The sequence below is a fragment of the Ochotona princeps genome, chromosome 8 (genome assembly GCF_030435755.1).
Source record: "Ochotona princeps isolate mOchPri1 chromosome 8, mOchPri1.hap1, whole genome shotgun sequence".
NCBI classification, from domain to species: domain Eukaryota; kingdom Metazoa; phylum Chordata; class Mammalia; order Lagomorpha; family Ochotonidae; genus Ochotona; species Ochotona princeps.
The window spans coordinates 66,089,851-66,112,418 of record NC_080839.1 but is presented as its reverse complement, the minus strand read 5'-3'; the positions used below and the strand labels follow the sequence as shown (position 1 = coordinate 66,112,418).

At 46.5% G+C, this 22,568-nt stretch overlaps 1 protein-coding gene across 2 annotated transcripts in view; it reads left to right on the top strand.

Moving 5' to 3' along the window:
* Nucleotides 1-22,568, top strand: part of UBXN2A (UBX domain protein 2A) — a 208,826-nt gene that overhangs the window by 8,431 nt on the left and 177,827 nt on the right. Inside the window, exons 1-5 of one of the 2 annotated variants that reach the window (XM_004582857.4) lie at nucleotides 241-281; nucleotides 7,609-7,747; nucleotides 10,652-10,758; nucleotides 14,750-14,887; nucleotides 16,813-16,971. In XM_004582857.4, coding sequence (XP_004582914.2) covers nucleotides 241-281; nucleotides 7,609-7,747; nucleotides 10,652-10,758; nucleotides 14,750-14,887; nucleotides 16,813-16,971 — 584 coding nt within the window. Of the gene's footprint in view, nucleotides 1-240; nucleotides 282-7,608; nucleotides 7,748-10,651; nucleotides 10,759-14,749; nucleotides 14,888-16,812; nucleotides 16,972-22,568 lie in introns of those variants that run through there. The other variant, XM_058668219.1, reaches the window with a different exon arrangement.

The following is a 22,568-nucleotide window of genomic DNA, read 5'->3' as shown; positions in this document are numbered from 1 at the left end:
TAGAATTGGAAACCAAGACTCATACTGCTGCTCAGATGGGATGTCCGCTCTGCAGGTGGAAGCTTACTCTACTATGCCACGAAACCAGCCCCATCACTGCTTCTTAAGACCTTGTTAGTTCAGTTTTAGGACCACATAGTAACTGACATGTCAAGGAATATTGGTAGATGCATAGGAACAAGTTTATTTAAAATATTAAATTTATAATTTTGTTTGTTTTTGTTTTCAGTTAAGACGAGAATGAAAGAAGTAGATAACCTTGAAAGCATAAAGGAAGAATGGTAAGCCAATTTGTACTATGAATTCCTTTTTTAATACTTATGCTATAATTTTCTGTATTAAATTTCTTTTGAAAAATATTTATTGGGCCCAGTGCCGGTGGCCTAGCAGCTAAAATCCTCATCTTGAATGTGCTGGAATCCCATATGGGTGCCAGTTCTAATCCCGGAAGCTCCACTTCCCATCCAGCTCCCTTCTTGTGGCCTGGAAAGCAGTCGAGGACGGCCCAAAGCCTTGGGACCCTGAACCTATGTGGGAGACCTGGAGGAAGTTCCTGGCTCCTGGCTTTGAATCGGCACAGCACTGGCTGTTGTGGTCACTTGGGGAGTGAACCATTGGACGGAAGATCTTCCTCTCTGTCTCTCCTCCTCTTTGTATATCTGAATTTCCAATTAAAATGAAATAAATCTTTAAAAGAAAAACCTGGGCCCGGTGCGATAACATAGTGGTTAAAGTCCTCGTCATACACTCACTAGGATCCCATATGGGCACTGGTTCTAATCCCAGTGGTGCTGCTTCCCATCCAGCTCCCTGCTGGTAGCTTGGGAAAGCAGTTGAGGATTGCTTTCCAACAAAAATAATTAAATCTTAAAAAAAAAAAAAGCCTAATAGCAATAAATTTTAAAGCAAGTTTGTGAAGTAAATTTTGAAGTAATTTGCTGAACTTGCTAAATCTACTAAAGATTTATTTAAAAATTTTTTTTTTTTTAACTGAAACAGAATGAGAGACAAATCTTCCATGCACTGGTTTCATTGCTCAGATGGTCATAGTGGGGAAAATCCAAAGCCAGAAGCCTGGAGCTTCTCGGTCTCCCACCTGGGTGCTCGGGGCTGGTAGGAAGTGGAGCAGCCAAGACACAAACCGGTATCCACCTGTGATGCTGGTGCACAGGCAAAAACTTCGCTTCTTATGGCATTGTGCTGGATCCTCTCTTCAGAGTTTAGAACTGTGATAGATTTCTCCATGTTCACATGTTACTTACATTAAGAAGAAAATTTTAAGCAGTTATTCACCTTACTGTCCTGTTTTATGGTCTTGCCAGGTCGACCTAGCTTTGAATCTTGTCTTACTTCTCTGGCTATTGAACAACCTAAGTAAATTCTCTTTTGCATTTTAAAGATTTATTTATTTTTGTTCGTAAGTGTTACAGAGACAAGGGAGGAGAGACTCAGGGAGCGAGAACTTCCATGTGCTAGTTGTCTCTGACGGATGCCCGTAATGACCAGGGCTAGGCCAGGTTGAAGCCAGGAGCCGGGTGTTTGATCCACGTCTTCCACATGGGTGGCAGGGGTGGAAGTGTTGGGCCATCCTCTGCTGCTTTTCGCAGGCCGTTGGAGGGGAGGGGGATCTGAAGTGTAGCAGCTGGAACAGCACCACAGTAACAGCATTGAGATGGTTACCAGTGTTGCAGGTGGCAGCTCTATCCTGTGCACCACACCTGCCCCGGGTGTTCTTCAGTCACTGATACATTGTCTATCAAATGGGAACATAACTGTTAGGAGCCAGGCCGAAAAGAGACAGAGAGGAATTTACAACCATATGTGATTTATTATAATGCTAAATAAAATTCTCAAATGTTGGCTGACTGCCATGTGTAGATGCAGTGTACACGTGGCAGGGGCCCCGTACTTCAGCAAGCTGGGCTTTTTGTTGTTGTTGTTGTACTTAATTTTTTATGGTGATTACATAGATGAGAAGGGTGCATGCCTATGTAGACCACTGATTAGGGTAAGAAGGGTCGAGGAATAGGGCAAGGCATATGAGACTGTTATTTTCAATTTTCTTTTTCTTACTGTATTTGAGGGGAGCTAGGGGAGAGAAGGGGCGGAGCTGCATTCAGCTTGCTCACCACATTAATACCCGGGGATGGGGGATGGCCACCTGATGTGGAAACGTGCTCCAAGGGTGCTGCTCAAGTGGTTTCGATAGTTCTGAAGTGCTGTTCATTTTGTTGCTCCAAGGTTGAGGAAATCCTTCCGAGGACCATTGGCTGACAGTGCACCTTCGAGTCTCCATTCTCCTAGATCTTTGCTGTCAAAGCTTGGCCAGGAGAGCTAATTTGTTCTGCTGTGCATGGTGCAGGATGTTCCCTGCAGGCCTCAATGATTTGTCATGTCTCCCATGTGCATCTGGGCATGCCAACCATTGCACCGTCTTGAGCAGCCGAGGAGGCTCAGTTCTGACATGTGCACTCCACAGTCAGACCACAGATCCTGCAATTTTCCCTGAGGTTGGAACTTTGAGACCATTGATCTAGTTGGAGAATCTCCAGAAAAATCTCACCAGAAGCGACCCCAGACCTGACTCTTGTGTGTGCCAGCCAGTACAGGGTCTGGCTCAGTCCATCACCCAGATCAGCCTACACACACAGTTGTGGTTACAGTTGTCTGGTCAGTTCTGTCTCTAGCCCCATTTGATACGCAAACCAGTGGGTGCTGGGCCCAGGTCAACCCTGCACACCACACATTTATTCCTTACACACGAGCGGGAACAGCAGCCTAATGGGAGCAACCCCCAAACCACTCCCACCAGGCCTGCCCGCAGCCTCAGTTCACGTGCATTTCAATATGCAGCAGACTTGGTTCTTGGTGTTTTTTTTTTAAGATTTATTTATTTTTATTGTAAAGTCATATCTACACAGAGAAGGAGAGACAGAGACAGAGCTTCCATCTGCTGATTCACTCCCCAGGTGGCTGCAGTAGCTGGAGCTGAGCCGATCCAAAGCCAGGAGCCAGGAACTTTCCTCCAGGTCTCCCATGTGGATGTAGGTCCCAAGGCTTTGGGTCATCCTGTACTGCCTTCCCAGGCCACGAGCAGGGAGCTGGATGGGAAGTGGAGCAGCCAGGACACTAACTGCTAGTAGCTGCTAAGCTACTGTGCCGGGCCCATCCCATTTGGTTCTTATACACATCAATGGGGGCTGCAGCCTAGCCCAGCCCAACCAATCCATTATCCAGCCCACACTTACGCTGGTAGGTGCCACCTGCTGTCCAGCTAGACATGCCCCCAGCCCTGGTTCTCATGCTCACTGGTGGGAGCTGCAGCACGTCAGAGGATTGCCCACAGTTTGCCTACTAGTCCCACTCCCAGTTCCCCATCTTGTTCTTTCTAGGTGGTACTGCAGATTTCTGGGCCTCCACCACCCCGTTTCTTGCCGTCTGATGCTGCAGCAAAGCCCAACCAGCATGCAGTAGTGCGTGTATATGGTTGCTTAGAGTAGGGTGGGCCTTGTATATATGGGGGTCTTTGGTATTTCTAGAGTTGGGGAAGTTGCAAGAAAGTGGAGGACTGGGTGGATCCTGGGCCGGCTTTTCACTGGCATTTCAACCTTGATTCCCAAGGGGTGAGGGGCAGGGTGCAGGTTAGACTGGCCTTTTGAAGTGCACTGTTTTAAGTGTCTGTGGTGGGGCCCCGGTGTGGTAGCCTAGCATTGGGATCCCGTATGGGCACTGGTTCATGTTCTGGTGGCCCAGCTGCCCATCCAGCTCCCTGCTTGTGGCTGGGAAAGCAGTCAAGGACAGCCCTAAGCCTTGGGACCCTGTACCCCTGTGGAAGACCCAGAAGAGGCTCCGGACTCTTGGCTTTGGATTGGCACAGCTCTGGCCATTGCGGCCACTTGGAGAGTGAATCAGTGAATGGAAGATCTTCCTCTCTGTCTCTCCTCCTCGCTCTCTATCTGAGTTTATAATAAAAATAATCTTTAAAAAATAGGTAAATTTTGGGCCCGGCGGCGTGGCCTAGCGGCTAAAGTCTTCACCTTGAAAGCCCCGGGATCCCATTTGGGCGCCGGTTCTAATCCCGGCAGCTCCACTTCCCATCCAGCTCCCTGCTTGTGGCCTGGGAAAGCAGTTGAGGACGGCCCAATGCATTGGGACCCTGCACCCGCGTGGGAGACCCGGAAGAGGTTCCTGGTTCCTGGCTTTGGATCGGCGCGCATCGGCCCATTGCGGCTCACTTGGGGAGTGAATCATTGGAGGGAAGATCTTCCTCTCTGTCTCTCCTCCTCTGTGTATATCTGACTGTAATAAAATGAATAAATCTTTAAAAAAAAAAAAAGAAAAAGGTAAATTTTAAATAAAAAACAGGTCTGTGGTGAGAGAGTCTGTATTTTCTATCCCAAATTTGTTTTCTTGCTCCCTTTTTTTTTTTTTTTTTTTTTTTTTATGTGGTAGAATGACTGACTCTGGAGCCTTTTTGCATGGAGATATAGTTATTTTGAAAAGTTTTTTTTTTTTTTTTTTTTTTTTAAGATTTTATTATTATTGGAAAGCCGGATATACAGAGAGGAGAGAGAAAGAGAGGAAGATCTTCCATCCGATGTTTCACTCCCCAAGTGAGCCGCAACGGGCCGGTACGCGCCAATCCGATGCCGGGAACCAGGAACCTCTTCCGGGTCTCCCACGCGGGTGCAGGGTCCCAAGGCTTTGGGCCGTCCTCGACTGCTTTCCCAGGCCACAAGCAGGGAGCTGGATGGGAAGTGGAGCTGCCGGGATTAGAACCGGCGCCCATATGGGATCCCGGGGCTTTCAAGGCGAGGACTTTTAGCCGCTAGGCCACGCCGCCGGGCCCTTCTTGCTCCCTTTTTAACTACTTATCTACCTGAAAGATTTCTGTGAGAATTATGTAGCAGATACACACGTTATGACTTATCAGGCACTCAATACAAGGCAGGTGCAAAGTTTGTGCATGGAGTCCATGTAGATGTGTGTTAGGTTGGGCAGACCAGCAGTGACTCCACCAGGCTGAGGAAGGCTAGCTGACCCCAGGAATGTCTGGAATGCTGACCTTGCTTCTGCACCAAAGGTCAGCACCCAGCATGCCGAGTACCTGCCTGCAGGTCACTCCTGTGTGCAACCCAGGGAGCTGCTGCCTCCTCCTCCTCCACGCCTACGGTGGATAGCAGGCAGTGCTGTGTGCCTTGCACGTCCATTTGCCTCACACCGTAACTCTGCCATATGGAGGTGGTTCCAGGTCCTCATGCCGAAGAGCAGTGAGGCAGACTGTCCCCTCACTGATAAAACTCTGAACTAAAAGCCTCCCTCTCTCTCCCAGTTGCCTCTTAAAAAACACTTTTTTTATTTATTATTTTTATTGGGAAGTCAGATATACAGAGAGGAGGAGAGACGGAGAGGGAGATGATTCACTCCCCAAGTGACCACAACAGCCAGAGCTGCACTGATCTGAAGCCAGGAGCTCTTCCAGGTCTCCCACATGGGTGCAGGGTCCCAAGGCTTAGCGCCATCTTCGACTGCTTTCCCAGGCCACAAGCAGGGAGCAGGATGAGAGGCAGGGTTACTGGGATTAGAACTGGCGTTCATATGGGATCCCAGAGCATGCCAGACGAGGACTTTAGCCACTAGGCTATTGTGCCAGGTCCCTCCCATTCACCTCTTAACCTAATAGTATTTTTGTTCTCATTTATCTAAGGTGAAGTACTTGTTTTTGTATTATAATTGTTCTTTATTTGCAGCTTATATAATAAGACAGACAGTTTATACTTGCAAATCCCTTAAACCAAATAAATCTTATTTTTCACTTGGGTAATTTTGTTTGAAGGGTTATTTGTTTATTTGAAAGGCTGGGTGAGAGAGTTCAGTTTTCCATGTGTTGATGCACTCCCCAGACGCATGCAGCAGCTGGGGCGAGGTTAGGGCTCCTATCTGGGGAACAAGAAACCAAGGGCTTTGACCGTCAGCTGCTGCCGCCTAAGTGGATTGGCAGGAAACTGGATCAGAAATGGACTGGCAGGAATCAAACCAGGTGCTCTGAAATGGGATGTTACTGTCCCAAATAGAAAGTTAACCCGAGTGGTATTATCTAAACTCTTTGGTCACTGTTTTAAATAGATATTTGATGCCAGTTATGGAGGGTATCTTAGTTTGTGGCCAATGAACTTTATCTTTCATTATTTATTTATTTTTAAAGATTTATTTATTTTTATTAGAAAGGCAGACTTACATAGAGAAATGGAAAGATCTTCCACCTGCTGGTTCACTCCTCCTCAGGTGGCTACAGTGGCCCAAGTTGAACCAAGGTGAAGCCAGGAGCCAGGAGCTTCCTCTGAGTCTCTTATGCAGGTACGAGGTCCCAGGAATTGAGCCATCCGCTACTGCTTTCCCAGGCCATAAGCAGGGAGCTTGTTGGGGAGTGGAGCAACTAGGACATGAAGCGGCACCCTGTGAGATCCTGGCACTGTACGGTCATGGTTTAGTTAGTTACGCCAGGCCCTCTTCTTCATACTCTTAAGGGAAATGTAAAGGGGCTGGCACTGTGGTGTTGTAGGCTAAGCTTCCACCTGGGGTGCCATTTAATGTCCCAGCTCTTGTACTTTTGACCCGGCTCCCTCCTTATAGCCTGTGGAACGAGTGGAGGATGGCCAAAGTGTCTGGACCCTTGCACCCGACAGCTCCTTGCTCCAGTTGGGCTCAGCTCCAGCTGCTGGAGCCATCTCAGGAGTGAGCCATTGGTTGGAAGATCTTTGTCTCTCCTCCTCTCTGTGACTCTGATTTTCAAGTAAAAGTAAAATTCTTTTTCTGTAAAGGACATTATCTAATGTGAGTTTAGGTGTAGGTTTTTTTTTTTTTTTTTTAATTGAAAAGTCAGATATACAGAGAGGAGGAAAGACAGAGAAGAAGATCTTCTGACCAATGATTCACTCCCAAAGTGATTGCAATGGCTGGAGCTGAGCTAATCTGGAGCCAGGAGCTTCTTCTGGGTCTCCCAAGGCTTTGGGCTGTCCTCGTCTGTTTTTCCAGGCCACAGACGGGGGAGCTGGATGGGAAGTGGGGCCGCCGGGTTTAGAACCTATGCCCATATGGGACCCTGGCACGTTCAAGGCCAGGACTTTAACCACTACGCTATCGCGCTGGGGCCAAAAATCTTTAAAATCTTAAAAAAGGGGCCCGGCGGCGTGGCCTAGCGGCTAAAGTCCTCGCCTTGAACACACCGGGATCCCATATGAGCGCTGGTTCTAATCCCAGCAGCCCCACTTCCCATCCAGCTCCCCGTCTGTGGCCTGGAAAAACAGACGAGGACAGCCCAATGTATTGGGACCCTGCACCCGCGTGGGAGACCCGGAGGAGGTTCCAGGTTCCCGGCTTCGGATCGGCGCGCATCAGCCCGTTGCGGCTCACTTGGGGAGTGAATCATTGGACGGAAGATCTTCCTCTTTGTCTCTCCTCCTCTCTGTATATCTGACTGTAATAAAAATAAATCTTAAAAAAAAAATCTTAAAAAAGAAAAAAGGACTATTCCTAAACTGGAATAGCACAGGTCATTTTGAGAGCATTGATAGTACCATTTCCTGTCTCTTTCTGGTTCTTGTTTAGGGTTTGTGAATCAGCACCCGACAATCAGCATCGCAGTGATAATCGACAAATGGGTTGTGAGCATGTTGTTGATGGCCTTTTTGAGGAAGCTCAGAAGGTTGGAGCCAAGCGCTTGTCCCCCACAGAACAGAACAAACAGGTAACTACCAATGTTTTTTCTCTTCCATTATTGCTCAAAATATTGATCTTTTGGAGGGTCCCTGAGGTCAGAGCTGTTTGCTTTTCAGTGTATGAATTTTGCATCTTACAGAAGCAGCTGTAGTTAAAAGGCTGATACCGCAGCAGTGAATTATGCTAGCAATTGTGTTTCTTGTTTGCATAAAGAAGATACTTTAATTTAAAATGTCCTTAGTGAAGCAACAGAACTTAATATTGCAATATTCTGTATGACTAAATGTCCGCTACACATAAACATTTCTATAATACATGAAAATGTCTCAAGCAAAAGTACAGCTGCTGGGCCCAGAGCAACGGCTCAGTGGCTAAATCCTCGCCTTGCAAGCACCAGGATCCCATAGAGGTGATGGTTTGTATCCCAGCTACTCCAGTTCCTATCCAGCTCCCTGCTCGTGGCCTGGGAATAATAACCCAATCAAAATAACTTAAATATTTGAAAAAATACAAAAAAGAATAACCAAGAACATTTTTTTGTTTTATTTGTTCTTTTTTCTCTTTTTATGTATTCTTAGAACATTTTTTTTTTAAAGATTTATTCATTTTGTTACAGCCAGATATACACAGAGGAGGAGAGACAGAGAGGAAGATCTTCCCTCCAATGATTCACTCCCCAAGTGAGCCGCAATGGGCCGATGCGCGCCGATCCGATGCCGGGAACCTGGAACCTCTTCCGGGTCTCCCACGCGGGTGCAGTGTCCCAATGCATTGGGCCGTCCTCAACTGCTTTCCCAGGCCACAAGCAGGGAGCTGGATGGGAAGTGGAGCTGCTGGGATTAGAACCAGCGCTCATATGGGATCCCGGGGCTTTCAAGGCGAGGACTTTAGCCGCTAGGCCACGCTGCCGGGCCCAGAACATTTTTTTAAAGCACAATTGTTTAAGATAATGAACTGTCTCCTTTTCATAGAAAGTATTTATTGCACAAAATGATGATTTACACGTAGATTATGGTTACTCAAACCTGGGTATTTGGCAGACACTTTCTTATGAGTGAGATGAGCTTGGTACATCAAGGAAAACCAACTTTTAGTGAAAAAATGAATTTTGGCAATTTGCCACCGTGCACTTGATGGCTTCTTTTAACTTAGAAGACTTTCCAGATGGAGAACAATGTCATTCTGAGGAATGTGATTTGTAGAGTAAGATATGTTGACATTTGTAGGATTCAGGTAACAGTGTTTTTAGATTACCAACAGATGATATTGTAGAATGAGATCTTAGTGACTCAGAATGGCCCATATATTAAAAAATTTTAGTGAAACAAGTATAGAGGATCATGGACTGGCCTCAAAATCCTCCTTCTGATTGATCCTCAACTAACTTTTCAGGTAGTACCGCTTGGTAAATGTTGATGACATTCAAACACCATCCTGAAAAAGATATTAAAATACTTTTTTCCCTAATCATATTGGGGTGTGTGTGTGTGTGTGTGTATTTCCCCTTCCCCTGGGTTCAGCGATGGGGGGTATACATAAATCTGATTTACTCCCCAGATGGCCATATAGGCCAGGACTGAGCCAGGTCAAAGCCCGGCCACCATGTGGGTGATGGACTCAAACACTTGAGGCATCTTCTGCTGCGTTTTCCAGGCCATTAGCAGAGAGCTGGATCACAAGTGGAGCAGCTGGAACATGAACTGGTGCCCATATGGGATCCCCACAGGGAGTGGTTTTACCCCCGACACCACATTGCCAACCACACTATTTAATATTCATATATTATTTTGTTTATGTATAAAGTTTGTTCTAAAGAATACATATAGTGGGGCCCGGCGTGTTGGCCTAGCGGCTAAAAGTCCTCACCTTAAATGTGCTGGGATCCCACATCGATGCCAGTTCTAATCCTGGCGGCCCCACTTCCCATCCAGCTCCTTGCTTGTGGCCTGGGAAGGCAGTCGAGTCGAGGATGGCCCAAAGCCTTGGGATCCTGCACCAGCGTGGGAGACCTGGAAGAGGCTCCTGGCTCCTGGCTTCGGATCGGCATAGCACCAGCCGTTGCAGTCACTTGGGGAGTGAATCATCGGACAGAAGATCTTCTTTGTCTCTCCTCCTCTCTGTATATCTGACTTTCCAATTAAAATAAATAAATCCTAAAAAAAAAAGAAAGGAAAAAGAATACATGTATTGGGGATTAGTATGTGGCTCAACAGGCTGATTCTCTACCTTCAAGCACCTGCATCCAGTATGGACACCCGTTTGTGTTTAAACTGCTCCACTTCTGATCCAGCTCCATGCTGGTAGCCTGGGAGAGCAGTAGAGAGGATAGGCCAAAGCCTCAGATCCGCCTGTATACCCATGTGGGAGACCTGGAATAAGCTTCTGTTTGGATCAAATCATCTCTGGCCATTGTGGCCATTTGGGGAGTGAACCAGCAGGTGGGAGATATTTCTGTCTCTCCTTCTCTCTGTACAATCTACCTTTGCAATAAAAATAAAATAAGCCTAAATCTTCTTTTTATTGGAAAGGTAGATTTTACAGAGAGCAGAGACAAGGAAATAAATATCTTCCACCTGCTGGTTTACTGCCCAAGTGGCCACAGCAGCCAGAGCTGAGCCGATCCGAGGCCAGGAGCTTCCTCTGCGTCTCCACTCGGGTGCAGGGTCCCAAGGCTTTGGGATGTCCTCCGCTGCTTTCCCAGGCCACAGGGAGGGAGCTGGATGGGAAGTGGAGCAGCTGAGATATGGATGGGCACTATATGGGGACCTGGTATATGCAAGGCAAGGACACGAGTCACTAGACTACCGTGTTGCCTCCCCCTACCGCCAATAAATCATGTTTTTTAAAGAATTTACATATCGATGGAATACATTTTCATAGGACTTTTAATATAACATGTTGCTAACATGATGTGTTTTTTACTGTTTTGCAGGTAGACGTAAGTATAAAGTTATGGAAAAATGGATTTACAGTCAATGACGACTTCAGAAGTTACTCTGATGGTGCAAGTCAGCAGTTTCTGAACTCCATCAAAAAGGGGTAAGCAAGCTTTGTGAATAGGATGTTCTCAGCATGTTTTGTGAAAACATCCTGTTTTAGTGTTCTTTACACACTCCTAGACCAATCATATAGTCTTCCTGGATGACTCATCCCAACTGAACAGTAGTCCTGAGGTTGTAAAGGACAGGGCGCTCCATACGGATTCTAGACTAGCGTGGCAAGAGGAGTTGGTCTTGCTGCAGCTTCTTGCTAGAAGAATATTTACAGAGAGGAGAGATCCATCCTCTGGTTCACTCTCCAAGTGGCCACGATGGCTGGAGCTGAGCAAATCCGAAGCCCTGAGCCAGGAGCTTCTTTGGTGTCTCCTACATGGGTGCAGGGTCCCAGGGACTTTGACCATCCTATGTCCCTTTCCCAGGCTCCAGCAGGGAGTTGAGTCAGAAATGGAACAGCTGAGACATGAATTGGGACCCATATTGGATGCTGGCGCTTGTAGGCAGGATTAGTCTATTGAGCCACAGTGCTGGATTTCCTGAAGTTCAGATCTTTAAGGAGTAATTTCATATTTTTTAGTATATACACGGCTGTGCAACTATCAAGTCTATTCAATTTCTTCTTGTTTTTTCTCTCTCTTTTTTTTATTATTAATTACATTGCATTATGTGACACAGTTTTATAGGTACTGGGATTCCCCCCAGTCCTCCCCAAACCCTCCCCCCATGGTGGATTCCTCCACCTTGTTGCATAACCACAGTTCAAGATCAGTTGAGATTCTTTCATTGAAAGCATATACCAAGCATAGAGTACAGCATCTTATTGTCCAGATAAGTTCAATGACTTGTTGGGGAGACCATCTCTGGTCTGAAGGTAGAGCCGGCAGAGTATCATCCCAGTCAATTAAAAGCCCCAACATAATATCAGCAACAATTTATAACCTTATGGAGTTAATTGACATAGTATTGAGTAACCAATATGTTAAAAAAAAATGCAAGTTCTTAACCACATCCTGTGAATACTTCATTGACGTTTCTTTTTTTTAATTAGTAACTTACTTTGTTTTTTATTCTTTATTTTTTATTACAAAGCCAGATATACAGAGAGGAGAGACAGAGAGGAACATCTTCCATCCGATGATTCACTCCCCAAGTCAGCGCCACGGCCGGTGCTGCGCTGATCCGAAGCCAGGAACCTGGAACCTCTTCCGGGTCTCCCACGCGGGTGCAGGGTCTCCCAAGGCTTTGGGCCATCCTCGACTCGACTGCTTTCCCAGGCCACAAGCAGGGAGCTGGATGGGAAACGAGGCTGCCGGGATTAGAACCGGCGCCCATATGGGATCCCAGTGTGTTCAAGGCAAGGACTTTAGCTGCTAGGCCATGTCGCCAGGGCCATGACATTTCAATTTTAGTTTATATACAACTGGGTTCTATACACCTTAAAATGGCTATAGATTACTATTCAGCTGCCTCGTGTCTATTTTCATTATAGTATTTATTTTATAGCGTTGAAGTATAATTTTGCTGAACCTGGCTGTTTTTTGGGTAGTCTAGACTGACTTATAACTCTAACAAGACATATGTCAACAGTTTAGGTGCAGAACAGTTTTAGGAGGGGTGTGCAGAGAAATCTTCAATACCCTAGTGAGGAGTAACTAATCTTTGTGTCCCAGCTAGTGAGGTGTAAGTGAATCTGTGCTGACCGTTTCCTGTCTGATTCTAAGCTTTCCTTGTTGTTCTCTGTCTATTCTAGATTTTTTGTTTGTTTGTTTGTTTTGAGGGGTTTCTGGAGGGATCCTGATGGTCATTGCCAGAGAGGATGGGGACCCAAAGTTGGAACCAAGCCAGGACCAGAGAAAGCTCCCCTCCCTAGTCCCGAAGGGCTATTCAATTTCAAAACATCTTTTTCTGTCCAAACAGAAACTCAATACTGCATTTCTGCTTTCCTTCGGTCCTGTGTAACCACTAATCTTTCTGTCTATCCATTTGCCTACTCTAGAAATGGCAGAGAACTGGAATCACACAGTTGTGATCTTCTGTCACCTTTTTTATTAGCCTAGTGTCTTCAGGGTTCTGATGGCTTGTATCCGTCCATCATTACTCTGCATTGTCACGTAACATCACATTGTACAGATATGCCGTATTTCATCGGTGGTTAGGTGTTTGCATTATTTCAACATGTGTGGCTATTAGGAATAATTCTCTGAGCATTCGTGTATGTGTTGTCCTGGTCATATGTTTAGGTTCTCCCAGGTATATATGTAAGAGTAGGACCGTTGTTACTTCTGTGTCTAACTTCAGGAAGAAGTACTAGTTGTATTCCAGAGGGGTTACACCATTTACCCTGCCCGCTGGCATTGTCTGCAGTGCCCAGGTTCCACCTCCACCCACAGCTGTGATGAACCTAGTGGGCGAGTGGGAGGTGGGAGGCCATTGTGGTTCTAGCGTTCATTTCCCTTTTGCCCAGTTAGGTTTTCCTGTGCTTATCTGAACCATTTGTGTTCACTGAAGAAATGTTCCTTAAATTCTTTGCCCATTTTTTTTTCTTTACTTGATTTAGAAGTTGGGCTATTTACTTTTTTGCTGAATTTTTAGAGTTCTTTATGTATTCTGATTGTAAGTCCTTAACTGAATGTATGTTTTGCAGATATTTTCTTCTATTCTTGGAGTTCTTTTTTAACCAAAATCTAGGGAGGATTATGTATGATTGTATAGAGTGAAAGCTCTAGAAGCTCCTCTTCCTGTGCCGGCCCCTATACCAAAACTTAGGATGTATGACTAGAATTATGAGATCTTAATAAGATCTTTTTACTTTATTCAATAAAGTTTTTATGGGTGGGAGTTTGGCAAGCAGTGAAGACAGTGCTTGGGACACTGGTACCCACGTGCGTGTGTCTGCTCTCGTGCTGCAGCCTCCTGGGCGGGCCAAGGACTTCTCCCTTTGTTTCTCCCCTGACCCCAGATACAGGGGAAAAAATGATGATATTAGTGTGGAAACAGTGGTATTACCCACTTTGTGGTAGCCCTTGACCCTTTGTACCCTAATCAATTAAGTAAGATTATTAAAAACAAACAAACAAACTTTTTTAACATACCAAGGACTCAGAAAAGAACACAAGGAGTAAGTACATACTAAATGAATTTGTGTTATTTTGTTAGCCAGAAACATCAGCTATTTTATAATTGTTAAATATTGTTTTTTGTTAAGACTTTCCGCATTTGGCACCAGCTTGATGGCTCAGTTGCCTGATCTTCCCTCTGGCCAACACTGGCATCCCATAGGGTTTCTCGTTCCTGTGCTGGCTGTCCTGCTTCCCATCCAGCTCCCTTCTTCTTCTTCTTCTTTTTTTTTTTTAATTTATTTATTTTTATTGCAAAGTCAGATATTCAGAGAGGAAGATCTTCCGTCCGATGATTCACTTCCCAAGTGACCGCAATGGCTGGTGCTTTGTTGGTCTGAAGCCAGGAGCCAGGAACCTCCTCCGGGTCTCCCATGTGGGTGTAGGGTCCTAAGGCTTTGGGCCGTCCTCGACTGCTTTCCCAGGCCACAAGCAGGGAGCTGGATGGGAAGTGGAGCAGCCGGAGTTAGAACCGGCGCCAGTATCAGATCCTGGCGCATTCAAGGCCAGGACTTAAGCCGCTAGGCTTTCACGCCAGGCCCCAGCTCCTTTCTTCTGACCTGAGAAAGCAGTGGGGGATGGCCCAAAACCTTGGGACCCTGCACCCTAATGGAAGACCCAGAGGAAGCTCCTGGCTTCAGATCAGCTCAGCTCTGGCCATTGCAGCTGCTTGGGGAGTGTGTCTCTCTTTTTCGCTGTATATCTGCCTTTCCAATCACACAGACACACACAGAACAACAACAATAATATTGTTTTGGGTTTTACTATTGTTTGTGTTATTTAACTATTCTGTTTTAAGTACCTTTATTTGTATATTATCTGGTTCTTTTTTTGTACAGAATGTTTTTCAGAGAAAAACACATAGGAGTTATAATCTTGTTTTTTTGTTTGTTTGTTTGTTTGTTTTTGCCTTCTAAGGGAATTACCTTCAGAATTACAGAGAGTTTTTGATAAAGAAGAAGTGGATGTTAAGGTTGAAGATAAGAAAAATGAAGTGTGCTTGTCCACGAAGCCTGTGTTCCGGCCTTTCTCAGGACAGGGCCACCGGCTGGGAAGGTGAGAAGGCTTCCCCGAGGCGTTGTGCGTCAGCAGAGCTCCCGTGGAGGCCAGTGTTGCCTTACCCGTGTAGGTGATAGGAATCGCAAAGGTTATTATTTCACCATTGTAAACAAGTTCTTTAGTGTTAGTTTTCATGACTCCTAAGTCATCTTTAGTGTAAGGCATATTATATGCCAACACCACACTCGTTTGGGTTTTATTGTCAAAGGATCTGGCGTACCAAGGACAAAGTTGGATGATGAACCGTTCACTCCCCTTCTCACCTGCTGTTTGAACTTGGCTAGTAATTCTACAGAGAACGTATGCTAGTTGTTGAATATTTAGAGTCCATTTAAGCATTAACGATGTCGGCAACATTGTCTTAGGAGATTACTCTCTGAATTTTGACATTGAAGCTGGTTAGCTACTGCTTGTAACTCCATCCTGACTTTTTCTTACCTAGCTCCCTGGAAATATGAAATATGAAAAGAATTGGAAGATCCACATTCTGGGGCTAGTGTCACTTCATGGGAGACCTGGATAGAGTTCCTGGCTGCAGCCTGGCCCGGACCTAGCCATTATGGCCATTGAGGAGTGAAATAGGGGCTAGACAGTCTTTGTCTCTCCCAACTTCTCTCTGTCACCGTGCCTTTCATATACATACATACATACACTTGAAAATACATACTTGTTAAAAAGACACCTGCTAATGTCAATATAAAAATCTTTTTTGGAGTCAGATATACAGACAGGAGGAGAGACAGAGAGGAAGCCCATCCATTCACTGATTCATTCCCCAAGTGGCCACAATGGCTGAAGCTGGGCTGATCCAAAACCAGGAGTCAGGAGCTTCTTCCTGGACTCCTAGCAGGTGCAGGGTCCCAAGGCTTTGGGCCATCCTCGACTGTTTTTCCAGGCCACAAGTAGGGAGCTGGATGGCAGGCTGGGCTACTGGGATTAGAAGTGTCACCTGCATGGGATCCCAGCTCATGCAAGGTGAGGACCTTAGCCACTAGGCCACTGTGCCAGGCTACCAGGGACTCATTTCTATGGAGATTTTATTTGTAGTTTCTTTCAGCAATGTAACCTGTGGGGCGGAGTGGTAGCATATCAGATTAATATTCCACCTGCAGCACTGGCATTCCATATAGGCACTGCTTCAAGGACTGGCTGCTCCACTTACAATCCAGCTCCTTGTTAGTAGCCTGGGAAGGCAGGGGAGGATGGTCCAAGTCCTTGGGAACCTGCACCCACATGGGAGACCTGGAAAGAAGCACCTAGCTCCTGGTTTCAGGCTGGCCCAGCTCTGGCTGTTGCAGCTATTTGAGGAATGAACCAGAAGATGGTAGACCTCTCTGGCGCTCCCTCTTTCTCTGTAACTCTGACTTTCAGGTAAAGTAAATAAATATTTAGAAAGCAGAGAAAAATGTCACCCAGGCTACACATAAAGGTAAAAATTGATACTTATGTCAACCATGAAGCTGATCTGTTCTGTAAAATACTACTCACATAGTATTGGTGACAGTATATGCACCTGGCTTTCTGGAATTTGACCAGTTTCTCTTTTCTTTTTTGTTTAAGATTTATTTATTTTTGTTCGAAAGTCAGATATACAGAGAGGCGGAGAAATAGAGAGGAAGATCTTCTGTCCAATGATTCACTCCCCAAGTGAGTGCAAAGGCTGGTGCTGTGCCAATCTAGAGCCAGGAGCCAGGAACTTCTTCCAAGTCTCCCACATGGGTGCAAGATCCCAAAGCCTTGGGCCGTCCTCGACTGCTTTCCCAGGCCACAAGCAGAGAGCTGGATGGGAAGTGGAGCTGCTGGGATTAGAACCGGCACCCATATGGGATCCCAGCGTGTTCAAGGCGAGGACTTTTAGCTGCTAGGCCACTGCGCCGGGCCTGAAGTTGACTAATTTCTATGATTTTTTTTTTCTTTTTTAGTGCTACACCAAAAATTGTTTCTAAAACAAAGACTCTTGAAGTCAAAAATAAAAATGTTGTGTCTGCTGTCCCACTGAACCACTTGGAACCCATCACTAATGTACAGATTTGGCTGGCCAGTGGGAAGAGGATTGTCCAGAGATTTAACGTCTCTCATAGGTGAGTTTCCCGTTTCAGTGTATGTGATTTTTTTTTCCTAATTCTTTTTTTCAGTCAACAGTATATTTGTTTAACATTTATATATGTGTTTATCTATTTATTTGTGATACAGAGATCAAGAAATAGAGAAAGAGAGCTTCCATCTGCTGCTTTGCTCCTTAAATGGCCCCTTGGCTGGGGCCTGCCCCCGCTGAAATTGGAAACCAGGGGCTCCAGCACTTGGACCCTCCTGCTGCTGCTTTCCTAGGCACGTTAGCAGGAAGCTGGATCAGAACTAGAGCATCTAGCCCTGCTGCTGGTCTCGGAAACCAGTGGAGGATGACCTAAGGCCTTGGGCCCCTACACCCACATGCCACACCCAGAAGAAGCTCCTGGCTCCCGGCTTACTCAGTTGTAACCTTTTTTCCACTTACTTGATGTTATGTTTTTAATTTATTCTCTCATCATAGTAATATCTCTTTTTCTTTCCAGTTGTTTTTGTCTCTGCATATTCAGTATTAAGGTCGTGGCGAAAATAACATTCTATGGAAATGTTATTTATGGGCCTGCGTTTCCTTGTCATCTTTCAGGAATTAAATTACTTGAGCCAAAGAAGGTGAACATATTTAAGGTTTTTGCTAAGGGTTGACATGAAGGCCCGCACTGAAGCTACCTGTTGAGTTGCCCAGGTCCCTCTGGGAAGTGCCTGGGCTCGGTTGAAGCACCAGCCTCCTACTTCCTGCCACTATAACCCTGGGAGGCAGGAGTGTAACTGCGCCCACAGGGGACACCCACGTTGCATTCCCATCTCCCAGCTTGGTCCTCATTGTGGGTGTTTAGAAAATCAACCAGCATCCCATATGTGTGCCATTTTGACTCTCAGCTGCTCCACTTCCAATCTGGCTTCCTGCTCATGTGCCTAGGAAGGCAACGGAGGATGGCTGAAGTACTTGAACCCCTGTACCCACATGGGAGACCAGGACGAAAGGGCTGCAAAGCCGGGAGCCTAGAACTTCATCTGGGTCTCCCATATGGGTGCAGGGGCCTAAAGACTTGGGCCAACTTCTGCTATTTCTTGCTCGGAACTTGAGCAGCCAGGACTTGAACCAGCCCCATATGTAATGACAGCATTATAGTCACTAGCTTAACCTACTGTGCCAAAACTTGGGTTCCCTTATGTCTTTTTTTTAAGATTTATTTTGGTTTTTTTTTAATTAGAAAGTCAGATATACAGAGAGGAGGAGAGAGAGAGGAAGATATTCTGTCTGGTGATTCACTCCCCAAGTGACCGCAACAGCCGGAGCTGTGCCAATCTGAAGCCAGGAGCCAGGAGTTCTGGGTATCCCACACAGGTGCAGGGTCCTGAGGCTTTGGGCTGTCCTCGAATATTTCCCAGGCCACAAGCAGGAAGCTGGAAGGAAAGCGGGGCTACCAGGATTAGAAGTAGCGCCCTTTTTGGATCCTGGTGCTGTACCAGGCTGTATTTTTTTTTTTTAAGATTTACGTATATCTTTATTTGAAAGGTAGATTTTACAGAGAGAGGGAGAGACACAGAGAGAACGATCTTCCATCCCCTGTTTTTTTCCCCAGATGGCTTGAAAAGCAGGAGCTGAGCCAATTCAAAACCAGGCACCAGTGGCTCCTTCTAGGTTTCCCATGTGGGTACAGGGTTCAAGTACTTCAGCCATCCTCTGCTGCTTTCCCAGTCCATAACAGGGAGCTGGATCAGAAGTGGAACAGTTAAGACATGAACTGGTGCCCATGTGGGGGCTGCCGGCACCTGAAAGTGTAGGATTAGAAGGATTAGACTGTTGATGCCTCTCCCCTACCCCAGTGAACTGTGAACTTTAATTTTCTATTTATTTATTTATTTAGACATTCTCTTTTTTCCTTCCTGTATCTTGGGGGAGGGGAGAGATAAGGAGAGAAGCCACACCCAGCCTCTCAACCATCCCAGGGTACCCGATGTGGGGCATGCTCCAAGGGCACTGCTCAAGTGGCTTCGGTAGTTCAGCAGTTTTGTGTTGCTACCAATCTTGCCACTCAAATCACGATGAAATCTCCCCAGACCCCACTGCCTGACATGTGCAAGGTGAGGACATTAGCTGCTAGGCTACCATGCCTGGCCCCCAGCCCTGTCTTCAGCACAAACTAATGGATGCTTCCATCTAGCCTAATATTGCCCACCACACATTCGGCTCCCGCGCAAACCAGATGGAGCTGAAACTAAGTCGAAGCGATCATCAGTAACCCCCACGAGGCCCGCTTCCCTGGTTCCATGCTTGCCAGTATGTATAGTAAACTGGTTCTGCTGTCCCACATCCAGTTCAGCTCTTACACAATTCAATGGGCATTGAAGCCTAGTTCACCAACCCAACCAGCCCTACTGGCCAGCCCACACATGTGCTGGTGAGTGCCACTCTCTGTCTCACTATGCCTGTCCCAGTCCTGGTTCTCATGCTCACCAGTGGGAATGGCAACTCAAGAGGAAGGTGCCCACTGTTTCCCTGATGGGCCCACTCCCACTCTTAGATCTTGCACTCTCCAGGTGGTACTGCAGTTTAGTGTGACAGTTTTCCCCCCGTGCCAGCTGATACTGCAGCAAAACCCATGCAGCCCTCACCCACGCTAACTTATGCATGTACCAGTAGGTGCAGTTTCCACCCAGCCTGGCTTGTCCCCAATCCAGCTCACATGCAGGCCAACAGGTGTTGTAGCCCTGCCCGGCCTGGTCATCCCCAAGTTCCAGCTCTCATGCTCACCAGTGGGAATAGTGGCCCAGCAGGAGAGCTCCAAGCAGCCCCCCTACCAGGTTTGCTCACTCTCCCCTGGGTCTCACGTGTGCTGGTTGGGTGCTGTGGCCCATTCTGCTATGTATGGCCTGCCTCACCTCAGCATTTACCAGTGTATGATATGAACTGACCTAGGCTGGCTTGCCCCAGACCTGAGCCAAAGTTAAGCCTTTGGGTACCATAACCTGGCCTGCTCTGGGATGCTCGCTTTCTTGCTTCTTTTTTTTTTTTTTTTTCTAAGATTTATTTTATTTTTATTGGAAAGTCAGATATACAGAGAGAAGGAGAGACAGAGAGAAATATCTTCCGTCTGATGGTTCACTCCCCAAGTGAGGGCAACAGCCAGTGCTGTGCCGATCCAGAGCCAGGAGCCAGGAACTTCCTCCAGGTCTCCCACGTGGGTGCAGGGTCCCAAAGCTTTGGGCCGTCCTCAACTGCTTTCCCAGGCCACAAGCAGGGAGCTGGATGGGAAGTGGAGGTGCCGAGATTAGAGCCAGCACCCATATGGGATCCCGGAATGTTCAAGGTGAGGACTTTAGCCGCTAGGCCACGCCGCCCGGCCCCGTTTCTTGCTTCTTATACTCTGCTGCAGGGACTGTCCCAACAGAGGAGTTGCCAAGCTCCTCCATCAGAACCTCTCACAATGCCAGATTTCATGCACACCAGTGGGTCCATGGGCCAGCCCTACTTAGTCCACCTCCTGTCCTAGCAAGAATAGTGGCCTTTCCTGACCAGCCCTCACCAGGTGAGTTCCTTGGTCACACCTAGTTCATCCCACACCATCCCAACTCTCAAGCTAACCAGTGGGACTTGTAGTTCCATAAGATTGGGCCCACATATCCCTCACAGAATCTAACACTGGACCTGGTTCTCCGCGTGCTGGTTAGTGTCGTGGCCCAGTCTAGTATGACCCGTCCCCTGATCTGACATTCACTGTCAGCTACTGGAATCTAGCCCTGCCAGACAGACTCCCAGGCATAGCTTGTGTGTGTGCTGGCGTGTGGTGGTCAGCCATGTTCCATACTAACAAGCCCAACCCAGGACTCCTGTGTGGCCTGGTGCATCAGTCTGATCCATAAAGATCTTCAGGTCTCTCCCCTCCAAACTACCAGGTCTCAGTCCCCTCACTTACTGCAAGTACAGTGGTCCTGTCATTGAGTATCCCTCAGGATTCATTCCTCACCTGCAGGTAAAGTGGCCTTATCCATGGATGTCCCTAGGCAGTAATTTCACACCCCCAAGACCCCAGAGACCACAGAGCTTGCTGCTGGGAGGCCAGTGGGTAGAGCCCTGTGCTGGTGCCCACAAGCCCAGGACCCTCCTCTCACCTAGCGGTAGTGGATGTGGAGCTAGGATCCCCAGCAGGAAGCCTGGGCCAGCATGAGTACCCCAAACCACAGCCACGTGGCTGGTGGATCCAAACACCCACTTTGCTGTTCAGGCTTTCCTGGATTCTGAACTCTTAAACAGGGATACGTGAATATTCATTTTGCACATGTACAACTTATCCAGATATTGGAATGTTTTTCTGAGTTTTGTTAGTGGTTCTGTAGATGTTTCTTGATTTTCTTTTCCTGCTGCTTATGTACGAGATTTGGGAAGGAGATTTTGACGCTTAAAGGAGTTTCCTTTGTATTTGAAATGTATCTGCTGAGCCTGTTGCTCTCCTGGCTGCATGTGCATAGTTTGTTCCCTCCCCACTCAGCCTGCATCCCTTGCCCACATACCCTCCTTTATCCAGCCTTCCCAGAACACAACATCCAATTCTTTCCTCAGTTTTTGCCAATTCCTCTTAGTATTTATTTTATTGCTTTTTATATTTCTTTTCATCAACTTGAGCTTTCACTTTCAGTTATCCAACTTTTTTTACAAAAACAAATACACATGGGCCCGGCACGATAGCGTAGTGGTTAAAGTCCTCGCCTTGCACACGCCTGGATCCCAAATGGGCGCCGGTTCTAATCTTGGCGGTCCCGCTTCTCATCCAGCTCCCTGCCTGTGGCCTGGGACAGCAGTTGAGGACGGTCCAAATCCTTGGGACTCTGCACCCGTGTGGGAGACCTGGATGAGTTCCTGGCTCCTGGCTTCGGATTGGCACAACTCCAGCCGTTGTGGTCACTTGGGGAGTGAACCATCAGACGGAAGTTCTTCCTCTCTGTCTCTCCTCCTCTCTGTATATCTGCGTTTCCAATAAACCAAATCAAAACAAAAAAACAAATACACAGACCATGTTTTATTCGGTAAGTCTTTGTGTTTAATAGTGCACATAGTGCATTTATTGATGGACAGGATTCTGTTCTCAGTGATGGGCTATATTTCATTAGTTTTTAGTGTCCGTGTTTTCAGATTGTAGCATTTCCGTGTTGGGGCTGCAGTCTGGAGTCTACTGTCTGTCATGCGGCGGTCATCAAACAGTTGTCTCTGCGTCTAGTGATACAGAGTATAGGATGCATGTAGGCTGAGGAAAGATCTCAGATATTTACAGTGGTACTTCAGAACATAAATTAAGTCAAGAAATTAAGACATTAGCTTATTTGGGTGCAAAAAAAAATAAAATCCATGCATTTTATTTCATAGAAGCATTTTTCTTTTTTTTAAGATTTATTCATTTTTATTATAAAGTCAGATATACAGAGAAGAGGAGAGACAGAGAGGAAGACCCCTGTCTGATGATGCACTCCCCAAGTGACTGCACACCCCCTCCTAAAACTTTTCTGCACCTCAACTGTAGACGTATGCCTTATTAAAGTTATAACCCAGTTTGGACTATCCCAAAATCTGCCAAGTTCAGTAAAAATTATGCTTCAATACAACTGCTAAATACAA